Source organism: Balaenoptera borealis (assembly GCF_965194805.1).
Source record: "Balaenoptera borealis genome assembly, chromosome: 2".
Classification (NCBI taxonomy): Eukaryota; Metazoa; Chordata; class Mammalia; order Artiodactyla; family Balaenopteridae; genus Balaenoptera; species Balaenoptera borealis.
In genome coordinates this window covers 119,202,641-119,226,150 of record NC_138867.1, presented here as the reverse complement: position 1 = coordinate 119,226,150, position 23,510 = coordinate 119,202,641, and the positions used below count along the sequence as shown (strand labels likewise).

The following is a 23,510-nucleotide window of genomic DNA, read 5'->3' as shown; positions in this document are numbered from 1 at the left end:
TCTCATTCCACCAACTACCCCTTATTGTGCAATCAAATGAGGCAAAGCAGTTGAATATAAAAATAAAACTTATTTTATTCCGTCCCATCAAAAGCCACCAGCTGCTGAAGCAAAAAAAAAAGAGAAAGGACAAGAAAAAATGAGATTCTATGGACCCAGATTAAGTAGGCCACACTGAGTTCCCTCTGGTCCTCCCGCCTGGACACTGCTGGGTAAAACTGGAGAAGCTGGGATCCAGAGATCTTGGCTTAGGCTTAGATGTGGGAGCAGAGGGCATGACGTCATTATGGTTCTAAACCTCCCAAAGGGGCTCTGTGGGCCAGGAAGATGGGGAGTGGGGGAGATGGGGAGTGGAGTACATGACTTTGAGAAGTCAAGTCACCCATGAAGAGCCGTCTGCTGGAGAGCATGCACACGATCCTGGAGCTGTGCCACCTCCTCATGCCTTTGTAGGGCCTGCAGCCCTGACTGCTGCAAGAAGGCCTGGGCAGCCTGAGAGCAGGGAAGAAAAGGATTCAACACTGGGTCCCTCAGTCCTAACACGCAATTACCACAGTCTTATGGGTTAGCCCACCTCTTCTTGGAAGAATGCATTCCCAACAAGAGTATGGAAGTTCGGAACTGGAGCCCACATAGGCTAGCCAGGCCCAGAGAAATGACTATAGTTAAGACTGGAAGGAAAGGGGCCATGGTGAGACCAGAGGCTTCAGAACAGAAGGATTGGGGACTAAGGCCAGAAACCCACCCCTGGCTGATAGAGGAACAGCAGTTGCAGCAGCTCCAAACTCTGGCCTACTACTTCAGTGTCAGAGAAGGCCAACATGTCCAGCAAGGAGGAAAGCAGGGGCCCTGGCCATAGACGCTGACAGTAAGCAGGACCTTTCTCAGCAACGTTGCACAGAACCGTGAGCACCTGCAGACAGATACATGTACACAGTCCCCACAAACGATGAAAACCAAAGATTTTAACCATAGCTTCTATGGAATGCTGACCACATGCCCAGGCACTGTGCCAAGCACTTTTATATGCATATTCTGTAATCCCCTCAGCCACCCTCAGGTAGGATTACTATTCCCAATTATAAATGAGGAAACTGAAGCTTAAGGTGGTTAGTTGATTTGCCCAAGGTTAGTTACTAGTAAATTACAGTTTAGGGACTCACACCTAGACTGTCTGGATTATGACTGATGGTCTGGCCCTGAAGCCATCCATACCACACCACCTGCCAGCTCTCAGCTAAGGGTACTTATGAGGGCTCAGGGCTGCTCCCACTGTTTACACTTTGGCCACCAGACCTTGGGCTCAAGTGACCCCAATACCTACCAACACGCTCACCACATTAGATACAGACAACAAGTGCAAGAGGGGCTCAATCAGATCCAGGGAGAGCAGGGAGGTGCAGAAACTAGGACTGTTTGCTGGAAGGGAAAATGTCAGGGTGAAGTTCCTCCAACTGGGGCATGAAACCAACCCACTCCCAATCCTACCCACCTCAGCCCAGGCCATGAGGAATTATTCCCAGTATCTAAAGGTCCAGGCCTAGGCAGATTATGGTGCTTACCAGTGAGGTTGTTAAGGAGCCAGAGGCCCTCAGGAAGCAGGCTGGGCTGTTTCTGGAGGAGGAACTGCAGAAGGATAAATAAGGCTGCCACGACACGCTCATCTCGGAGCTGCAGTTGCCCTCCCACAGCCTCTGCTGCTGCCTCTGTTAGCAAGTTGCTTAGACACCGAAGCACAGGGCATGCCAGCTGCAAAGACGAGTTAGGGTTCAGGTTTAAGAAGGAAGAGGCAACCTGCACACTGGAGCAGGAGCTGAGTAAAAAGAAAGGTCACCCAGATGTTGACCTGTCCTCGTCACCTACCAGCTCCAGTCCTGCATCCTCAGTTCTCTGGACAGCCCCAGCCAAGTCCAACAGCAGCAGCCCCAGGGTGGACAGAGCGCCCTGGGTGATGAGCAGGGCATTGTTGACCTGGCTGGGCAATAGGAAGCAAGTAGTCACTACTCGGTCAATCCTACCTTTAAGGTGGCAAATGGCCTAGGTCTGTAGGTTTCCTGAGCTCCAAGAAGAGAGGACCATAGAACAAAGAAAACTCACCACAACAATTCCAGAAACCAAAGTTCAAAAACCTGAGTGTCATGGAAGGAAGCCCCAGGGGAGGTTTGTGGCACTTTCCCAATTGGCCTATTACCTGCAGATGATGTAGTGAAGACACCAGGCAAACTCCACAGCTACTCCAAGGTTCAGCTTTGGGCCAGGTTGCAACAGCTGCAGCATATGTTGGGGGAGAGTGGAGCCCAGGACAGAGCTGTCAGTAGAAGCAGAGCTGTGAGTAGGAACCACAGAAGGCAAGATGCCAGTCACTCTTCCCAAACCCTGAGAGCAGGTGGGAAAGCGTCCAAACCCAAAGCTCTTCCCAGTCAGGCACATGGAGTTGAAATGTGCAACAGCTTTGGAAACAAGACTCGATCAGGCATCAGGGGCTACACTACCAAGTAGGTCACACCTGCCTACACATCTGGAGACTCAGTTTTACTTACGGGATGATCTTCTCTGGAGCTTCCTTAGCCTGCAGAAGCTGGGACAAGGCATATCCAAGAGCTTCCAGCACAGTCAGATGGGGAGACTAGAAGCAGACAGAGTAGGGATCTGACTCTGGAACCTAGGCCATAAGATTTCCTGAGACTTTCAACCCCTTAGCACAGGGCAGAGGCTGGAGCTGCCTACCCAAAGCAGGTGGGGCATGTGGAGAGACGTGAGGGGAGGGGTGCCCAGAGAGGAAGCAAGGAGGTGGACACTTACCTGGATGCAGGCAGCCAAGGCTGGAACAATGCCCTGTGGCAGGAGCTGCCTTCTCACAGCCTCACTCTCCACAATCAGGTTACCCAGTGTATACAGACAGAGCTCCTGAGAGCGGGACAACAAAAGCACTGGGCTTGGCCTGTCTCAGGCCGGGGTGCGGTAGGGGTGGGAGTGGGGAAGCTGGAGCATACCTGTCCTTGAGGATGTGGGCACAGGGGAATGGGAGATGATGGGTGTGTGTATGGCTGGGGGCATCAGGAGAAACAGGTTTTCCTCTTTTGCCTACCTGCCAGCTCAAACTGGACCCAAAAGCACAATTTTTAAATCCAACCAAGAACAAGGTAGGAAAGGGCAGGGCTTACTATAAAGTCTGAGCTGTGACCGGAGAGGTAGGTGAGAAGGTAGGAAGTGGCTGGCAGGCAGGCCTCAACTACTGCAGACTGCTCAGAGTGAGAGAGCTCATGAAGGCACCGAGCCGCCTCAAGCTGCAGCAGGGCCTGGTTGCTGGTCAGGAGCCCGACTAGGGTCCGAATGCTGCCCTCCAGCCTACATGAGTGAGCACCAGAGCCCTGCTCAGCCAGTGGCCCATCCCCCCCACACTCCTGTCCACCCCTCAGAGCCCCAGCCACACACTCACACCACCCACACTGACCTGATGAAGGTCTGTTGCGTCTCAGGGCGCTGCAAGCCTCGCCGAAGGCTGACCAGAGCCCCCTCTCTCTCCTTTTCCTCTGTCCCCCGCTGGGCTAACCGCAGGAACTGCTGGATCTGGAGCCCAGGGCAGGGAGAAGAGAGATGGCAACACATAGTTGCCAGAAAGCAAGGCATGAGTTCTGCTCTGCCCACTTCAGCTGTGAGCCCTTCAATATGGCACTATCTCTAGAACTCGTCATTCACACTAATATGGCCAGTACCAACCTTGCAGTACAGTGGACAGAAGAGGGAATCAGAACTGGGTTTAATACAAGCCCTGCCACTTACGCTACAGGGGACTAAACCCCAGTTTCTTACCTGAAAAATGGGCATAACATCTACTCTGCCTTTTTACTGTGTTATTTCAAGGATAACATTTAAACCTCTCAGCCTGACATAACCTATCCCTCTAGCGATTCTCCCCATGCAACTGACACTGCAACAACACTGCACATCACATGACGTGTTTTTTAATGCTTCCAAGCTTTCACATAATCTATTCTTTCTGCCTGGGATACACTCCCCAGGTCCTCCACTTCCTTTAGATTTCTGCTCTCACTGCCTCTGGGAAGTTAGCTCTTTCTGGTTCCCTTTGGAAGACTCAGGGGTTTCTATTGTGCCTCATGTTTCCTTCATGACAGGTAGGAGCACATCTGACTCCTTCAATGGGTTGTGAACACATCAAAGAAAGGGACTCTCTTTTCATCTTTCTGTACCTCAGTACCCAGCATAGGTGCCTTGGTATAAAGTAAGCACACAATGAATAAATGATATAACCTAGGTATAAGTGCTTTGTAAACTATATATGTAAACATAATATAAACAGGGGATGCCCAATGCTTGCTGAATGAATAAATGAGCTGAAAGAAATTCTTTCGTTCACTTATTCCATAAATACTGAGCATCTACTATATGCCAGATACTGTATAGGCATCTGAGTTTTCAATGATGACAAATAAGATAAGGTCCAGGTTCCTGTGGATTTAAAGTCTAGTTGGAGAAACGGTAACAAGCAAACAATTAGTATGATTAATACTCTGCAGACCCACTTTAGATGCAGCAAATGCAAAGGCCTTGAGACAGGAAAGAGCCTGGTATATTGTTCCAAGAACTGAAAAGAGGACAATTTGGCTGAAATGAGTGAACTGATAAGGTTGGAAGTAGCAGAGGTTAGACCATGCTGGACTGTGTAGATCACAGGAAGGATTTTGGTCTCTGTGTTTTTAAAAGACGCATCTGACTGATGTACATAGAATTAACTTGAGGAGGCAAAATTTCTGCAGATGACCTGTTAGGCGGCTGCTGTTAAGTATTCAGAGAAGAGGGTGGTGGCGATCGTGATGGCAACGCCATTTAAAAGACTCCACAGCTCTTTAGGAGGTAAAAAAAAAGGGGGGGGGGGCTAAGACTTGATGTATTGATGTGGGGATGAGGGATAGAGTTGTCGAGGATGATTCCCTGGTTGCCGGCTTGGCCCACTAGACGGAAGGAGGTGTTGAAGGGACCGCGTTCAGGTCTGGGGGCGGACCTCGAGTACAAGAGAAGGTATTTGCCGCTACCTGGTGTGGATCTCACCAAGCACCCTGCCCCCTCACCTCGGCTTCCCCGAAGATCATGGCCACACATCCCTCCTCGGCTTCCTCCAAGGCTTCGTCTCTCAGCAGCCTCTTGCTGACCAGCTGCTGCTCTCTCCGTGCCTTCCGCAGTGCTGGGAGCAAAGGAGCCGCTTGATCATGGGAGGGGCACCCAGGACCCAGAACCCATCTCCAACCCTGGAAGCCTCCTCACCCCTACTCCGACCGCCATACCCTCATCCTCCCGTGTTCCCTCGCCCGCCCGCACCTGCCTCCCGCTCCCGCCGGCGGCACCGTAGCTGCTCCACCCCGCAGCGTAACGGCTTGAGGCCGCCCCGCTGTCGGCTCCACATGGTGGAACGGGAGTAAACCTGCACCACAGAGCACGCCACAGGGCCCAGCCGTCTAGAACATGGTACGGACTGCGCAGCCGCAGCGCAGGGCGGAAGGGGAGGTGCCAGTGGGCGGGACATGAAGTGAAGAGAAGGCGGGGCGGAACTACGGGAAGCGACCACGGGCGGGACGGGGCGGGGCGGAGCGGAGCGAAGCGAAGGTTAGAGGAGTGGGATCTCTAGATGAGCGAATTCCAGATAGCTGCCCCTCCCCGTGGCCTCCGGCTTCTCGGCTTCCGATCTAAGTAAAGGAAGTAACTCAACCTCGACTCGGACAGCCCCAGGCCCCTAGCGTCACCTTCCACTCAGCAAACACAACCTCCCCATCCCTAACAGATTCTAAATGAACATTCAAAACTACCCCGAGTTCTAGGAAGATGTCGAACTCCATTTCACCAATAACACGGCTCTCAGTGATGAAAGCTGGCTAACCCCTGTAAGTGCATTACCTTATTGAATGTTCGCCATGACAATTATCCTCATTTTTCAGGTGAGAAAAAGGAAACAAATTCAATTATGTGTCACTGTTCTGAATAAAAGTGAACCGCAAGGGCTTCCCTGTTGGCGCAGTGGTTAAGAATCCGCCTGCCAATGCAGGCGACACGGATTCGAGCCCTGGGCCAGGAAGATCCCACATGCCAGGGAGCAACAAAGCCCGTGCACCACAACTACTGAGCCTGCGCTCTAGAGGCAGAGAGGCACAACTACTGAGCCCACGTGCCACAGCTACTGAAGCCTGCGCACCTAGAGCTCATGCTCCGCAACAAGAGAAGCCACTGCAATGAGAAGCCCGCGCACCGCAACAAAGAGTAGCCCCTGCTCGCTGCAACTAGAGAAAGCCCGTGCACAGCAACGAAAGCCCAACGCAGCCAAAAATAAATTTATTAAATAAATAAAAATTTTAAAAATACTTTAAAAAAGTGAATTATTTTCAGGATAAAGTAGTTCTTTCGTCAAATTTTGAGAGCCACTAATCTAGTAGGTACTGGGGAAACTGGTGAATTAAAAACCGTGCTCCAGGGAATTCCCTGGCTTCCAGTGGTTAGGACTCGGTACTTTCACTGCCATGGCCCCAGGTTCAATACGTGGTCGGAGAACTAGATCCCGCAAGCCGCCCGCCGCAGCCAAACAAACAAAAACTGTGTTCCATACCCTCAAAATCTGAATTGTGGCCAACTAAGCCCTATATGGTCTAATCCCTGCATACCTCTCTAGCCTTACCATACTCATCTCTCCTAGAATCTTTGTTCCCTGAATAAGCCCTGCACTTTTTCTCTTCTGGGCTTTTGCACAGGCTGTTCCACTGCCTAGAGCCCTGTCTCTGCCACCCCACCCTCACTACAACCAGCACTCTTCCCTTATTTAACACTGTCCTCGAGATCTCCAGTGTCCCCTACTCAGAACTACTGGACCAGTGCCCCCGTTATGAGAGCATATAGCACCGTACGCTTCTCCTTCATAACCCTTTTCACAGCTAACATTAAGTTACAGTGTAACTGTTTGACGTTGTCTCCTCCCAAACCGCCTTCACAGCTCCAAGAGAGTAGAGTCCTGGTAGCACTTAAGAACTTTTATTGAGGGAATTCCCTGGCGGTCCAGGGGTTAGGACTCCACGCTTTCACTGCCAAGGGCCCGCGTTCAATCCCTCTTGGGGGAACAAAGATCCTTCAAGCTGTGCGGTCAAAAAAAAGTTAAAAAGAATTCTTACTGAGGCCTCTAATCTTTAGAAAGCTACTACTTAGACAAATGTGCAAGTAAGAACAAATCCAGGAATGGGAACTGTTCTTCAAACCCATTTCCTTCCCTTTAATTTAGTTCCACCTCTTGGAGTCAATCGGTGAAGTCTTTGATTTCTTCCACAAAACATCTAGTTAAATATCTGCAGACCATCATCCTGTTCTCCATATCTTCTCTCCAGGTCCAGCATCCATCAAGCCTCTGGACAGCCATTTATTGAGCACCATTTATTTATTTAACTTTATTATTATTATTTTTTTTAATTTTGGCTGTGCAGCTTGAGGAATCTTAATTCCCCCACCAGGGATCGAACCCGTGCCCCTTGCAGTGGGAGCACAGAGCCCTAACCACTGGACCACCAAGGAATTCCCTGAGCACCATTTATTAATGCACCATGCTCTGGCTGGGGATAGGATCTGGGTCTTGTCCCCTTCCTCATGCGGCAGGCTGGCTTCTAACACCTACTTCTTTCTCCTGGTTGGGAAGCTAAGGCAAGTCCCCAGGAAAAATCTATGCTCTGCCCAGAGTGTCTGCTCAAACAGTTACAGCTGCCCAAATTGTTTTTTATTTGGGGTGTTTGTTTGTTTGTTGTTTTTGTTTTTTGCACTTATCTGCCTGGCAACTCTGTTAGTCCTGTAAGAAACAGCCTCATGTTCTCTCTACTACAAGGCTAGCTGTTCCTTTCTCTAGAGCTCCCCCAAGTCCTTGTCTCCTCTGTAAGAGTCCTCTTTACTATGGACTGTAGTTCTGCATCTGCATTTGCCTCCCGCACCTACTAGAGTACTTGAGGAACCATGTGATGGTCACATCAGCATCCCAGGGCTTGGTATTAGCGCTGGCACTTGGTTTAGACAAACAATAGATATTTTTTGAATCAAGGTGTGAGTTGGGGACCTTTGCAGAAACATTACTGCCCCTCTTAGCTTGGACCCTTCATCCAGAGTGTCTCCCCTAAGGTGATGGAATTTTTTTAACCATTTTTTAAAAATTGAAGTATAGTTAACTTACAATGTTGTGTAATATATATATATTGGGTTGGCAAAAGGTTCGTTCGTTTATTTCCGTAAGATGGCTCTAGTAGCACTTAGTTGTCTTTAACTTCCTTCAAAGCGATTTTGTTAGATTGTATGTGACAGCTGGCATATCAGCATGCATTTTAAAAAAGAGTTATCGAAATTGGTGAATTTTTGTGTAGCCATTTTAATATTGAAGATGGAAGGAAAAAAGCAACATTTTCGGCATATTATACTTTATTATTTTAAGAAAGGTAAAAACGCAACCAAAACGCAAAAAAAAGATTTGAGCAGTGTATGGAGAAGGTGCTGTGACTGATTGAACATGTCAAAAGTGGTGTGCGAAGTTTCATGCTGGAGATTTCTCACTGGACGATGCTCCAGAGTCGGGTAGACCAGTTGAAGTTGATAGCGATCAAATCGAGACATTAATTAAAAACAATCAACGTTATACCACGCGGGAGATAGCCGACATACTCAAAATACCCAACTCAAGCGTTGAAAATCATTTGCACCAGCTTGGTTATGTTAATCACTTTGATGTTTGGGTTCCACATAAGTAGCGCGGGGGGGGGGGGGGGGGGGGAAGAAACTTCTTGACCATATTTCCGCACGCGATTCTCTACTTAAACGTAATGAAAACGTTCCGTTTTTAAAACAAATTGTGACGGGCGATGAAAAGTGGACACTGTTAGGTGAGCCAACGCGGGTTGTGAAAGAATTCACAGAAATATTAACCAGGGAAGAAAAGAAAGTTTTTACTCCTCCACTTTCCAAGGGAGGAAAGGGGCCAGACACATAGGGTGGCACTGGCCCCAAAGCGTGGGGTTTGAATCTTTTATTGGGCTTCAAAGGGCAAGGTGCAGGAAAAGGAGGTGGGTTCATGTCTATTCTGGTCCACAGCAGTACCGGGGTTGGCTGTGTGTCTATAGGATGTGTTTTTTTGGAGAATAGACTTGCAGTCTTCAGTAATTTTCCAGGTCTCGGGTGTCTGAAAGAGACTTAATAGGTGCCCTTGACAGGTGTTACTCCATTTTGAATCATGTTAGGTGGGTTTACAGATACTGTACAACAACGTGGAATGGAAGAGATCGTGGGGCAAGTGAAATGAACCACCACCAATCACACCAAAGGCCGGTCTTCATCCAAAGAAGGTGATGTTGCATATATGGTGGGATTGGAAGGGAGTCCTCTATTATGAGCTCCTTCCAGAAAACCAAACGATGAATTCCAACAAGTACTGCTCCCAATTAGACCAACTGAAAGCAACACTCGACAAAAAGCGCCTGGAACTAGTCAACAGAAAACGCATAATCTTCCATGAGGATAAAACAAGACCGCATGTTTGTTTGATGACCAGACAAAAACTGTTACAGCTTGGCTGGGAAGTTCTGATTCATCCACCATATTCACCACACATTCACCTTTGGATTTCCATTAATTTCGGTCTTTACAAAATTCTCTTAATGGAAAAAATTTCAGTTCCCTGGAGGACTGTAAAAGACACCTGGAACAGTCCTTTGCTCAAAAAGATAAAAAGTTTTGGGAAGATAGAATTATGAAGTTCCCTGAAAAATGGCAGAAGGTAGTGTAACAAAAGGGTGAATATGTTGTTCAATAAAGTTCTTGGTGAAAATGAAAAAATGTGTCTTTTATTTTTATTTAAAAACTGAAGGCACTTTTTGGCCAACCTGATAGATATATATATTCTTTTTCAGATTCTTTTCCATTATAGGTTATTATAAGATACTGAATATAGTTCCTGTGCTATACAGTAGGTTCTTGTTGTTAAGGTGATGGAATTTCCTGAGGAGCCAGGCTTCAGTGGCCTGAGTCTTCTGAATGCAGAGACTCTGATGAAGAAAATAACAATGAAGGGCTGTTGTTACAACCTTAGCCATAGAGCTGGGATTCCAAGCCTTTTTGTCTGACTGCAGACTGACTGCAGAGTCAGTGTATTTCACACTGAACTATACTCATATCTTGGTCCTCAGAGATGTCCCAGTGACATGGTCTGGCCTTTAGGCATGGCTTAGGGTATTAGAACATGCCCAACAGGACACACAGGGAGCAGTGTGGTCCGATGGGGCTTCCTTGTTTGGATTGTTGACAGATGTGGCTACTTCTGGAAAAAGGGAAGTGAAAATTCAAATGTTTTTCATGTAGCTCTTTGCCCAGAAATCCAGAAGTTCAGACTTGTGAGGGCTGTTTTAAAAGCATAGCCCTTCTAAAATTGAGGGCAGTCATCAATTAGATCCCTTGAACTGTAACTTGCTTAATAAATAATATCATGTAAACCGCCTTCACCGATCAAGCTTGCCTTAATTGTTCCTGCAAATTACATACCCTCATGTAGCTTACACAATATGTCACAAGACTCCTTTAACTGCCCCTCTGTGGATAACACCTCTGACAAATGGGTTGCTATAGTAACAGTTCCTTAAGTTGATTTTCAGGAACTTAGAGTCAGCTCTTGCCAGGTCGTGTTCCAGCTGATTAAGACTGCTTGGAACCACTGACCCTCCAACTGGGCCTGTGCGAGTGTTGGATGGATGGCCTTTTGACATCAGAAGGCCAAAACTTCACCCTCAGATCATGCTAATGCCACCACTTTCTGAACATGCATCCCATGAAGAAGCATGTAACTCAGATACACCTGAGCAGAATACTGATTACCTCACCTTTTTCCTGTCCCCAATCGCCTTCCCCAGTACCTCCAACCACCCTATACCCTTCACCCATAAATATCCCAAGCCCCTTGCCTTCAGGGAGGTGAATCTGAGACTTGTTCTCCCTGCTCCTCACTTAGATGCCTTGTGAATAAACCCTTTCTCTGCTACAAACCAAAGCGTCTCAGTGTTTGGCTTACTGCCTGTTGGGCAAACAAACCTGGTTTGGTAACAATTCCCCACCCTCTGGGACACTTGCTTTTTTTTCTTGACAAAGCAGGTGAGTTACTAATTAATCCTCATTCAATATAGGTCCAGCTTTTCATTCCTAGGGTATAGGAATTGTGCTGGGGAAAGGGCAGGAGAGAGCTAGGTACAAGTGGAAAAATTATATTTAGGAATATTTCATTTCTCAAATTTCAGGGCGGGGAAGTGGAAACTAAGAGAGCGAGGGACTTGGCCAATGTGTCTCTGTTAAACACATAGACTTCTCTACTTTTAAGAAAGCTATCACTTTAAAAAATTGTGAGGGGACTTCCCTGGCGGTCCAGTGGTTAAGATTCTGCTCTTCCAATGCAGGGGGCACGGGTTTGATCCCTGGTCGGGGAACTAAGATGCCACATGTCGTGCGGCCAAAAAAAAAAAAAAGCTATTATTTCTTAATAAACAAATTTAAAGAACAAGTCAGCAAAAAACAAAAAAAAGGAGGGCGGGGGGAGCTGTTCCTCAGACCAACTTCCTTCTCTTGAACCTAATTCTAGCCCTTGGAGTCAATAGATGAAGTCTGCAGTCTCTTCCACAAAATACGCAGTTAAATACCTGAGGATATTCAGGGAGTTGGACTTGGGTGACAGGAGGTTAACAGTAACTACCAAGACTAGGGAAATGTTAAGGAAACGACCCGGGTTGAGTCACTGGGCTATAGGCAGGGGACTTAAGAGTCCTGGCCTGAGGCACTGGGGATCTTCCTTTCCCCATCCCAGACAAGGCTGGGGGCACCTGAGTCATCAGGGCACTGCCTGAGGCAGAGGGCCCTAGACACCTTGCAAAATACTTCCCGTTGTGGCTCCTCTCCTGGCAACATCATTCACTGCAAAATTTCCCAGAAGGACAGCGGATGGGGTGGTTAGGAGGAAGAAAAGTGGGGAGTGACAGGGTTCAAAGAGGAGGGAACGGAGTGACATCCCAGGGTTACATAAACTTTCAGAGGCTGCCAAAGAGTAAGGACAGATAGGTTTGTGGAGCCTGGAAGCCGACAAGAGCCGCTGTAAAGGAAAGAAGCCACAGCCCATCCCAGAGCCCGGCGGAGAGGCAGAGGTTCTGAGGACCTATCGACCATGGTGAGTGTATGCTCTTAGGGCCGAAGGAGGGCTACTCGGGGAACCTTAGGGACCGGCAGGATCCGCCCTGACCTCCGCTGTCTCCGCAGGTGTGCGTGCCCTGTCTGCTGCTGCTATTGCTGCCACTGCTGCGTGTGTCTGCGGCCACACTAGAGCCCTGCGAGCTGGACGAAGAAGATTTCCGCTGCGTCTGCAACTTCACGGATCCGAAGCCTGACTGGTCTAGCGCCTTTCAGTGTGTGGCTGCTGTCGAGGTGGAGATCCGTGGCGGCGGCCGCAGCCTGGAACAGTTTCTAAAGAGCGCCGACGCCGACCCGAAGCAGTACGCTGACACAATCAAGGCTCTGCGAATGCGGCGGCTCACGTTGGGCGCTGCCCAGGTTCCTGCTCTGCTTCTGGTCGCCCTTCTGCGTGCGCTCGGTTACTCCCGCCTCAAGGAACTGACGCTTGAGGACCTGGAGGTAACCGGCCCGATGCCGCCGCCGCCTCTGGAAGCCACTGGGCCTGCGCTCTCCACCCTCAGTCTCCGTAACGTGTCGTGGGCAACAGGAGGTGCCTGGCTCGGCGAACTGCAGCAGTGGCTCAAGCCTGGTCTCAGGGTACTGAACATCGCGCAAGCACACTCGCTTGCCTTTGCCTGCGCACAGCTCCCCACCTTCCAGGCCCTCACCAACCTAGACCTGTCTGACAATCCTGGACTCGGCGAGCGCGGGCTGATTGCGGCTCTCTGTCCGCACAAGTTCCCGGCCCTCCAAGGTCTAGCGCTACGCAACGCGGGGATGGAGACGCTCAGCAGCGTGTGCGCTGCGCTGGCGGCGGCGAGCGTGCAACCCCACCGCCTGGACCTCAGCCACAACTCGCTGCGCGCCACCGCCCCGGGCGCTACCTCGTGTGTCTGGCCCAGCTCACTGAGCTCTCTCAGCTTGTCGTTCGCGGGGCTGGAGCAAGTGCCTAAAGGACTGCCGCCCAAGCTCAGCGTGCTTGATCTCAGCTGCAACAGGCTAAGCAGGGCGCCGCGGCCAGACGAGCTGCCCGAGGTAAATAACCTGACACTGGACGGGAATCCCTTTCTGGACGCTGGAGCCCTCAATCACCAAGAAGACCTGAAGAGCTCTGGCGTGGTCCCAGTCTGTGCGCGTTCCGCCTTGACCATGGGGGTGTCAGGAGCCCTGGCACTGCTTCAGGGAGCCGGGGCCTTTGCCTAAGGCCCAGGGGAGGGGGGGGGGGGGAATGAATTGGCTCAGATTGCCCTGGCTCTGGGAGAGCCTCGTCAGGACATCTCAACCAACCAACCCTCTGCCCCATCTTCATTAAAATCTTAAACAGCGGGTCCGTGTCATTCACTCAACAGACGTTTACTGGGCACATTGCTGGATAGCGAATCCATTATACTTAAACTTTCTTCATCCTAACTCCCTAGAAACCATACCTGCCCTTCCTTAGAAAAGAACTACTGGGGCAGAAAGGGCAGGGAAAAGTCGCCTGTCTAGGGCTGTGTGGGAGAACCAAGGGTTTCTGCCCAATGCGGGCTTTCTGAACAGTTTACTGGCACCTGTGTTAAAGGATGTTTGAATGGTAAACATACCTAGGAGGATACAGAATGTTTCCTCTCTGGTGCATTTTCCAAGAGTCAGCTTCTCCCTTTCCAAGGTAATAAAACCCAGAGCCATTTGCTTATTCTCACTCTCTTTTTTTCCTCCAACCCCCAGTGAGGAGAGACAGCTATGCCACTTGTTCTACATAAGCTCTGAGTTTTATAATTTCAGGGTTCCTCTCCTGTAGCGTACAGCCCCTCTGCACACACAGGTACATTGGCTTTCACTGTGTCATGTAATGGGGAGTTTGGTGTGGTGGCCCCCAAGCTGTAAGCTTATTCAGCTTTCTGCTTTCCGGAGAACTGCTTGTCTCTTTCTTGGTATGCACTCCTGACGCTGCGGTATTGAGCGTAAAAAAGGAAAATGGCTTGCGGCCAGTTTCGTTCCAGGTGCCTGCTCTGGATCTAAGAGCCCCTGGTTGTTCCCCAGAAGAAGGACGTGCTGCCCTAAGGGGGAAGTCTGTACCTCCAGAGAATGGCCCATAAAGCATGCTAACGCATAGACAGTGGCGACAGAATTATGTGGAAAACAAGGTTTACTGATTTATTGTCTGCTATTCGTTCCGTACTAAACCTATATATACATTCATGCTCTTTGAATAAACTTGCCTTGCAACCATCAGTTGTCTTGGCCCTTCTGATCCCATACTGGTGCTTTTCAGTTCCTTACCCCTCACCGCCAGGAACTTCTAGCTTTCTGCAGCTGGTCTGCGGCAGTTTGGGGTTGGGGAACTGATACAAGATGCTGTCATTTAACAGCCTGTCTCTGAACCAGAGATCTTGTGACTATGTTAGTATATGTGTGTATAATCGTTCTTTGATTTGCAAACAGGATAACACCTTAGACCCTTCACAGCTTCTCGGACCCCTGCACAGGGCAATTAATAGTATACGTCCTCTGAACCACATTATCTCAGCGACCCAGGACATCAGCCAAGAAGTACTGTTCCTTCTAAGGGTTCCTTCTTCATTACATCAAGGAGGCAGCCACACCCAGCAGAGATCTAGGTATCTGCCTCGAGGGGGACCTCAAGAGGAGTGGGAGGAGGCATGGAAACATAGCCCTCCAGCCTGCCTCCCTCCAGTGTCCAGAACCACACAGAAAGGAACGGAGAATGCAAATTAACATTGATGGGAGAGTTACACAGGTTATCAGACCATGGGCTCAAAGAGTCATAGGGACAGCTAAATAAACTGCCAATCTACGTGGCTGAACCACACTGACTCCATTTTTGTCAGCTCCATCTTAGGCCCACAGTCTTGCCCCTCCCCTTTCTGCACAACTGAGCTTTAGTCTACTCACAAGGAGTGCACCCAAGCCAGATTACTTTCCTAACAACTTTTACTCTTGCCTTCATGTGATACGAAAACTGGAAGAATGCCTTTTGTTGACACAGATGGTTAATGGTCATGAGACCCCCCAGGAGGAAGAAGCCCCGGTTCCCTTGGATGCAGATGTGCGTCTTACTTGGTAGTCAAATTCTGTTTTTCGCTTTGGCCCCTTTAAATCCAAGGTATCCCCTTCGCAGAGCGCAGCTGTGAATGCCTCTGGATCCTAGCTGTAGGTAAGTTCACAATACGCATTATATAATATGGCTGTGTGTCAGTACCCACAATAAACTTCAAAATTGCACTTTATGGAGTTGCCTGCTTTGTTTTTGGTCTCAAAGTTCTTTCTCAGTTCGGTGGATATTATTCAATATCTCTGCCTCCCAACAGTTTTGCATGTGGATAGACAGTTTTTCCAATACCATTTTTTGAAAAGACATTGAATGGTCTTGGCACCCTTGTCGAAAATCATTTGACCATATATGTGAGGTTTTATTTCTGGGCTCTCTATTCAATTCTATTGGTCCATATATCCGTTTTTATGTCAGTACCACACTGTTGTGGTTACTGTAGGTTTATAATAGGTTATGAAACCAGGAAGTGTGAGATCTCCAATTTTATTCTTTTTTTCAAGATTGTTTTGGCTCTTTGGGGTCTCTTGAGATTCCATATGAATCTTAGGATGGATTTTTCTATTTCTGCAAAACATGCCATTAGATTTCGACAGGGATTTAATTAATTCTGTAGCTTGCCTTGGGGAGTGTTGATATCCTAATAATATTGTCTTCCAATCCATGAACATGGGATGATTTTCCATTTACTTGTGTCTTCTTTAATTCTTTCAGCAATTTTTGTAGTTTTCATTGTACATCTTTCATCTCTTCAGTTAATTTCTAAGTACTTTATTTTATTTTTTGATGCTATTGTAAATGGAATTGTTTTTCTTAATTTCGTTTCCAGACTGTTCATTGTTAGTGTATAGAAACTGCTGAACTGAAACAAATAGACTGTCAGATAGTTCTGCAAAGACAGGTTTCTTTGGGATCAGCAGAGAATTGCAATTCAGGGGTCTGCAACCACGGCGAGCTATCAATACATGCAAGTTTCTGTATGGCAAAGGTAGGAGAACACTTTTATACAGAGGAAAAGGAAGGTGGGAGGGCTCCTCGCCAGTAAAAAAGGAGTCTTTCTTCTTCCTGTTGGGCTCTCCTAAGGTCTCAGGGCATGAAGCAGTCCCTTCTGCTCTCCCAACTCTATTTAATTGAGGTTTCTGTTTATTTTTTTACAAAACTCACTGGATTTTGTTTGTTGGTTTTGTATGCTTCAACTTTGCTGAATTTGTTTATCAGTTCTAACAGGTTTTTTTGTGTGGAAACTTCAGGATTTTCTACATATAAGATCATGTCATCTGTGAACAAAGATAATTTTACTTCTTCCTTTCCAGTTTGGATGTCTTTTGTTTCTTTTTCCTGCCTAACTTCTTTGGCTAGGATTTCTAGTACTATGTTAAATAGAAGTGACAAAAGTGGGCATCCCTGTCTTGTTCCTGATCTTAGAAAGTTTTGTCTTTCACCATGGAGTATGATTGATGTTATGTTCATAAGATAATCTTCATTAAGATGAGGGAAACAGCATGATTGTATGCAGACAGGAATAAGATATATATTTTTTCTCTTTATTCTGGTAAAAAATATATATATAGTAAAATTTGCCATTTTAACCATTTTTAAGTGTAAGGTACGGTGGTATTAATTACATTCACAGTATTGTGCAACCATCACCGCAATTTCCAGAATTCTTTTGTCACCCCAAGAGAAACTCTGTACCCGTTAAGCAAATACTCTCCATTTCCCCTCCCCCTAGAGCCTGGGAACATCTAATCTACTTTCTATCTCTATGAATTTGCCTATTCTAGATATTTAATATAAGTGGGATCATACAGTATTTGTGTCTGGCTTATTTAACTTAGTATAATGTTTTCAAGGTTCATCTATGTTGTAGCATGTGTCAGTACTTCATTGCTTTTTATGGCTGTATGATACTCCATTGTATGTATAAACTACATTTTGTTTATTCATTCATCTATTGATGGACACTTTTTGGCTATTGTGAATGATGCTACTATGAACATTTTAGTACACAAATCTGTTTATGTACCTCTTTTCAATTCTTTTGCATATATACCTAGGAGAAGTATTGCTGGATCATATGGTAAGTATATGTTTAATGTTTTGAAGAACCTCCAAACTCTTTTCCACAGCGGCTGCACCATATTACATTCCCATCAACAATGTATGAGGGTTTGGACTTCCCTGGTGGTGCAGTGGTTAAGAATCCACCTGCCAATGCAGTGGACACGGGTTCGAGCCCTGGTCTGGGAAGATCCCACATGCCACGGAGCAACTAAGCCTGTGCGCCACAACTGCTAACCCTGCCCTCTACAGCCCGTGAGCCACAACTACTGAGCCTGCGTGCCACAATTACTGAAGCTCGCGCGCCTAGAGCCCATGCTCCACAACGAGAGAAGCCACCGCAATGAGAAGCCCGCCCAACACAAGGAAGAGTAGACCCCGCTCGCCAAAACTAGAGAAAGCTTGTGCACAGCAATGACGACCCAACATAGCCAAAAATAAAAACAAACAAATAAATAAATGTATATTTTTAAAAAAGCAATACATGCCCTGAAAGTTTATATTTTCAGTTGTGTGTATCAACTGAATCAGAGCACAGTTTTTTCTTTTTATTAGAGCCATACTAGTGAGTAAGAAGTGGTACCTCATTACATTTTTGATTTGCATTTCTTTAATGACCAAGGATTTTGAGCATCTTTTCACATGCTTGTTGGCCATTTGTATAGCTTCTTTGGAGAACTATCTATTCAAATTTTTTTCCTAGTTTTTAATTGTTGTTTGTCTTTTTGCATTTCACTCATGTATAATGATGTTGAGCATCTTTTTATGCACTGTGTGTATCTTCTTTGGAGAAATGGCTATCAAGTCTTTCTCTCATTTTTTACTTGAGTTGTTTGTCTTTTTGTTGCTGAGTTGTAGAAGCTCTCTATATATCCTGGATACTAGATCATCATCAGGTGTATAATTTGCAAATATTTTTTCCCATTTTGTAGGCTGTCTTTTCATATTTTTGATAATGTCTTTTGATGCACAAAAGTTTTTAACTTTGATGAAATTCAGTTTATCATGTTTTCTTCTGTTGTGCTTGCTTTTGGTATCATATCTAAGAACTCATTGCCAGATTAAAGGTCATGAGGATTAATTTCTGTATTTTCTATGAGTTTTATAGTCTTAGCTCTTAAATTTGGGAAATTAATCGATTTGAGTTAATTTTTGTATATGGTCTGAGGTAAGGGTCCAACTTCATTCATCTGTATCTGGATGTCCAGGTGTCCCAGTGCCATTAGTTAAAAAGATTAATCTTTCCTCATTGAATGTTCTTGATGTCCTTGTCAAATCAGCTGTCCATAGAAACATGGGTTTATTTCTGGACCCTTACTGCTCTACTCTCTCACTGATCTCTAGGTTTGTTCTTATGCCAGTACCACAGTGTCTTGGTTACTATTGCTTCACAATAAGTTTTGAAATCAGGAAGTGTGAGTCCTCCAACTTTGTTCTTCTCTTATAAGATTGTTCTGACTATTCAGCATTTGTTGAAAACCGTATGAACTTTAGAATGAGGAACAGAAGCTGAGAGTGAAGGAACGAATAAATAGGTTATGCAGTGAAGGAAATCCCATATTACACTAATGCTTCAAAGGGGCTCAGAGAAAAAGATGGTATGTCCCTTAGTTCAGTTATACCAGATGTCTCAGGGTGAAACCATCTAATCCTGAGACCACTTTTGCTTTGGAACCTGATGAGATATAGGAGAAGACTGCAAACCTGGGTGGCCTTGCCGTGGGAGACATTTTGATCGTAAGATATAATGAGGGACTGAACTAATTACTCTTATTTTTCACGTAACAGCTACACAATGAGATATAACACTGGCATTGTTGGTAAGACTACAATATCAATACTGATAGTCAAATGTATGGGAAAATACAAGCCTCCTATGTCTACCCCACACTGATTCCTCCAGATGTTAGGCATATTCATCTTGTTACTATTGCCCTACCTGTTATATAGATGTACACCAAATGTAGATGATCAGACAGGTATGATTCTTTTGGCTATAAGGGATCCTTGGTGAAAAACCAGAGAGTGGCTTGTGATATAATAAAGAACTTATCTGGTCTTTGTCTTCAGTTACTGGCACAAAGCTTCAAAAACCTTTGGAATTTCCTGAGCAATAGGAGTCTCTCTGTTATACTAATGAAGTGACTTCTGGCAGGGCCCCTCGATAGCTTCAGGATGGAAGAGGTTACTCACTAGAAAAAAACAACCATGCAGGGACTTCCCTGGCGGTCCAGTGGTTAAGACTCTGTGCTTCCACTGCAGGGGGCACAGTTTTGATCCCTGGCCATGGAACTAAGATCTTGCATGCCACGCAGCACGGTCAAAAAAAGAAAAAAACATGCAGATTGAAGGGCTGGAGTTGAATTCAATCACATAGCCTATGATTTAATTAATCATGCCTACATAATGAAAGAAATCTCATCGAAAAACGCTAGACAATGAGGCTCAGGGAGCTTCCTGGTTGGCGAACACATTGATGTACTGGGACGGCATGCCCTCACTCCACAGGAACAGGAGCTCCTGCCACTCAGGACCCTTCCAGACCTTGTCCTACATAACTCTTCATCTGATTGTTCACTTGCATGCTTTAAAATTTAAAAAAGGTAATCATAAATAGAGCACTTTCCCGAGTTCTGTGAGTCATTCTAGTGAATTATTGAACCTGAGGGTTGGTTGTGGGAACCCAGGAATCTGTAGCCAAGTCAGGCAGTACTACAAGTAACCTGGGGATCCCACTTGTGGCTGGAACCTGAAATAAGGGGTCTTTTTGAGGACCTTGCATTTTAACTTGTGGGATCTGGCGCTAACTACAGGCAGTTAGTGTCACCTACAAATTGGCACTTGCCATCTACCTCTACAAGGATCAAATTATGAGCTGCTGCAACTGCTGACCTTCAACACCCCCTGAAAGGAGTTCAGGGTGGAGATGAGGAATGAGGCACTCTGTGCTCTGGGAAAAACTGGCAAAAAAGGTCTTCAGATACATATTTTCAGGAGACAATTTTATGAGTCCAATTGTTGCATCTCCTTGTACCTAGAAAAGCACTAAAATCGCCCTTCATGGTGACACCTGCTCCTAGTGACTAGCAGTAACCTTCACGAGACTAGCAGAAACCTCCTGCAAAAAAATATGTGCTTGATTGCATGTACTCCCCCTGCACCAAAATCACATATATACTGAACTTCCCCCCCTACCTCTTTGGAGCAGCTTCTCAGAGCAGTCTGAAATGCTAGTAGTCCAGTCTACTGGACTATAGTCCTAATTTTACCCCAAATAAAACTTAACTCACAACTCACAGGTTGTGCATGTTTTTTTCAGTCGACATTAGTATCAGAATTGGATTGAAATGCAGGACACCCAGTCAGTGTTAGAGAATTGGTGTCAGATACAGTAACTATAACGCTTTGCTGGGTTCTGTAAGTCATTCCAGCAAATTATGGAAGCTGCAGGAGTAGTGGGAATACCTGGGAGTGTAGATAGCTAGTCAAAGTGAGGACCCCTGAGCTTGAGACTAGCGTCTGAATTTAGGGCAGTCTTATTGCAACTGTGCTCTTACCTGTGAAGTTTGGCCAAACTCTGGGTAGTTGGTGACAGAAGTAATTTCATCGTACATGGAACATTATTCAGCCACAGAAAGGAAAGAAGTACTGATACATGCTACATCATGGATGAACCTTGAAAAACAAGAAAAAAGCCAGTCACAAAAAGAACACATATTATGTGAGTCCACTTATATGAAATGTCCAGAATAGGCAAATCTATAGAGGCAGCAAGTAGATGAGTGGTTGTTTAAGGGTCAGGATAGGGTGGGGGTTAGGGAGGTTATAGTAAAGGAAAGCAAGTTTCTTTATAAAGTGATGGAAACGTTCTAAAATTAACTGTGGTAAGAGTTACACATATCTGCAAACTTAGTAAAAACCATTGAATAATACACTTTAAGTGGGTGAATTTTATGGTATGTGAATTATATCTCAACAAAGCTGTCATTTTTTAAAAAGGTAGTTATCTTTTATAAATACATACTGAAATAGCTATATGTGAAATATAAGGTGTCTGGGATTTGCTTCAAAAGAATCCACTGGGGTGGAAGGGGGAACAGAAGAAATAAGACCGGCCATAAGTTGATAACTGCTGAAGCTGAGTGCGCGGAAGCTCATTAAGCTATTCTCTCCGCAGTTATATATGTCTGCAATTTTTCATAAGAGCAAAAAAAGAAAAATTCCATGCAATAGTCTGGCTCACTCAGAAAAGAGAGGTCTGTCACCTCCTATGGTAAGTTATTGTTTACAGGCCCCACCCAGAGCCCTCAGATCAGGGAGATGAATTATTGAGGGGAATCTGAGAGGCACAGAAGCCATGGAGTGTGCAGAGGCGATGAGCACAGGGGCTGCTTTGGGCCGGGGCAGCTCAGCCCCTTCAGTCCTCACTGACAACCCACAGACCAGGCTGACCGTGGTGGTGGAAGTAGAGCGAAGGAGAAGATCTGGTAAGAAGCCTCCACACATTCATCTCAGAGGTAACGCAGCCTGGGAGAGCCTCTTGGGAGAGGGGGAGGGCGAGGCCATCTCACATTAGGAAACTGAGGCAAAGGTTGAGGGCAGGACTCAGGAGTCCTGGGAGTTCAATTTCCCCCATGAGAGTTGATATGAAGCCCACCTGTCTCAGGCCCCGAGGAGACCTGTTGCCCCACGCTCCTCCTGGAGGGGCCCAAGAGCATCCGCCTGTATCAGCGTGGGATCCTGGAGAGTCAGGTAGAGATGGGATGGGCTGGGATGGGGTGTGGGTAAGTGCAGGGAGGATGGGAGTGACACTGCTGACTCCAGTCCTGCTCACAGGAACAATGCATCACCTTTGACAGAGTCCTGGGTTCTGATGCTCCTCAGGTAAGGGGGTCTGGTAGGGCGATGGGAGGAGGGTCGGAGCACTCAGGACCCTTGTTCCTGGAGTGCTGAGTGCTTCCCAAGCTCTCTGGTCAGGGCAGGCTGGGCAGGCACCTGAGTTCGAGATGTGCCTGTGTCTCCCTGCAGGAGGCAGAGCAGGAGTTACTAGCAAGAGTCCAGTGCATGCTGGGCTCGGTGGGCCGAGGGTACAGTGTGGCCCTGCTGCTTCGGGGTCGAGAAACAGAGGCACCCCGGCTTGTGCCTCAGGTGAGTCCCAGAGGATGCACCAGTCATAGTTGTTATGAGACTCAAGTGTTGGCTCCTCCAGGAGACCTTCGAGAACTTTCCCCTCCCCACCCTAGCTGGACTAGGTGCCCCTCCTTGGGGTTCCTATAGCACCCTGTGGTCCATACAGGATGTTTTGCCAGCGTCAATCACGAAGCTATTGAGAGGTCAGGGAAGGTGGGAGGCTGGGGTCCATGAGGTGAGGGTCAAGGAGGGATGGTGTGCAAAGGTCAGATACTCAGGGAAGTCTACTTTTCACTGTTCTTAGTAATACTAATAATGATAATAAACATTTTGTTTTTAGGCTTCATCAAAATGCCCCCAAACTAAAATAGTTGCCTCAAAACCTTGTCATGAGCCCCTACCCTAGCAAACAGGAGGTCCCACTGAAAATGTCGGCTCACTTGTCTGGCTCGCTGTGAACCACAAGGCCGGGGGCTATTTTTGTCCTGGCCACCAAGTCCATAGCACCCAGCACAGGGCCAGGCATAGACTTAGCCCTCAGGAAATGTTGAAAAACAGGTTAATCCTTTCTCAATCCTCACTCACCCTTCTCCACTTTAGCTGCTGCAGATGCTGTTTGAAGCTCTGCCCCTCAGGGGCTCTGATGCCGTGCTTAGTACTCTTAGCTTGGTGCAGGTGAGGCCCTGGGGAGAGGGGAAACCTGGGGAGCCAAGGCCATGGTGATGCTGCAAAAGAGCCCAAGGATCAGGGGCTGCCTGAAGAGTTTGGGTCTCTGCTGCTCACCACTGTCGGCTTGCCTTGCTGGGGTCTCCTTTTTCCTGCCTGAGATAGCTGAATTTTGCTGCCCTGCTTGGCTCACAGGGCCCCAGCGGGAGGACCACATGAGCCAAAGGCTGGGGAAAGGTTCGGTTTGTAACAGATGTTGTGCTTGTGTGATCCCAGCTCAGCACCAGTGGGAGGACTCGGGACCTGCTTGCTCCAGGGACAGAGAACCTGTCGGTGCTGGATGTGGCCCCTCTGGGCTTGTGAGTGTCCAGAGCCCAAC

The 23,510-nt window shown here is 47.0% G+C and overlaps 4 protein-coding genes across 12 annotated transcripts in view; 2 read left to right on the top strand and 2 right to left on the bottom strand.

The window, feature by feature from the left end:
• Positions 1-57: 57 nt before the first annotated feature.
• TMCO6 (transmembrane and coiled-coil domains 6) lies at positions 58-21,004 on the bottom strand. 9 transcript variants are annotated; one of them, XM_082378667.1, is made up of 12 exons: positions 20,893-21,004; positions 5,091-5,203; positions 3,455-3,570; positions 3,165-3,348; positions 2,803-2,907; positions 2,541-2,626; positions 2,192-2,308; positions 1,864-1,975; positions 1,563-1,749; positions 1,325-1,419; positions 746-913; positions 58-492 (listed from the first exon to the last, which is right to left on the bottom strand). In XM_082378667.1, exons 2-12 carry the CDS (start codon positions 5,109-5,111, stop codon positions 379-381), a joined length of 1,305 nt encoding a protein of 434 aa, XP_082234793.1. In that variant the 5' UTR covers positions 5,112-5,203; positions 20,893-21,004; the 3' UTR covers positions 58-378. The 9 variants fall into 9 exon arrangements, with proteins under 9 accessions (XP_082234793.1, XP_082234791.1, XP_082234789.1 ...); XM_082378665.1 differs by lacking the exon at positions 20,893-21,004 and adding an exon at positions 5,338-5,517 and having other exon boundaries at positions 1,563-1,626; XM_082378663.1 differs by lacking the exon at positions 20,893-21,004 and adding an exon at positions 5,338-5,516 and having other exon boundaries at positions 1,337-1,419.
• On the top strand, positions 10,453-15,447 carry CD14 (CD14 molecule). Its single transcript, XM_082378680.1, has 2 exons — positions 10,453-12,220; positions 12,310-15,447. The coding sequence occupies exons 1-2, from the start codon at positions 12,218-12,220 to the stop codon at positions 13,423-13,425; spliced, it is 1,119 nt and encodes a 372-aa protein (XP_082234806.1). The 5' UTR covers positions 10,453-12,217; the 3' UTR covers positions 13,426-15,447.
• SLC35A4 (solute carrier family 35 member A4) overlaps positions 15,742-23,510 on the bottom strand; it is a gene marked incomplete at its 5' end in the record, with an annotated part of 20,322 nt that continues 12,553 nt past the window's right edge. Inside the window, 2 exons of the mRNA XM_082378683.1 lie at positions 15,742-18,844; positions 20,893-21,010. The remainder of the gene's footprint in view (positions 18,845-20,892; positions 21,011-23,510) is intronic.
• Positions 22,186-23,510, top strand: part of LOC309623488 (uncharacterized protein) — a gene marked incomplete at its 3' end in the record, with an annotated part of 11,093 nt that continues 9,768 nt past the window's right edge. Inside the window, exons 1-3 of the mRNA XM_082380437.1 lie at positions 22,186-22,602; positions 23,101-23,140; positions 23,408-23,490. Of these exons, the coding sequence (XP_082236563.1) occupies positions 22,400-22,602; positions 23,101-23,140; positions 23,408-23,490 (326 nt within the window). The 5' untranslated portion in view covers positions 22,186-22,399. The remainder of the gene's footprint in view (positions 22,603-23,100; positions 23,141-23,407; positions 23,491-23,510) is intronic.

Coding starts and splice junctions, on each gene's coding strand:
- TMCO6 (XM_082378662.1), bottom strand. CDS start 5,422: ATGTGGAGCCGACAGCGGGGCGGCCTCAAGCCGTTACGCTGCGGGGTG. Junction 2,908..3,164: donor GTCACAGCTCAGACTTTATA/GTAAGCCCTGCC, acceptor TCCCGCTCTCAG/GAGCTCTGTCTGTATACACT. Junction 1,420..1,562: donor GCTCCTTAACAACCTCACTG/GTAAGCACCATA, acceptor TTTCCCTTCCAG/CAAACAGTCCTAGTTTCTGC.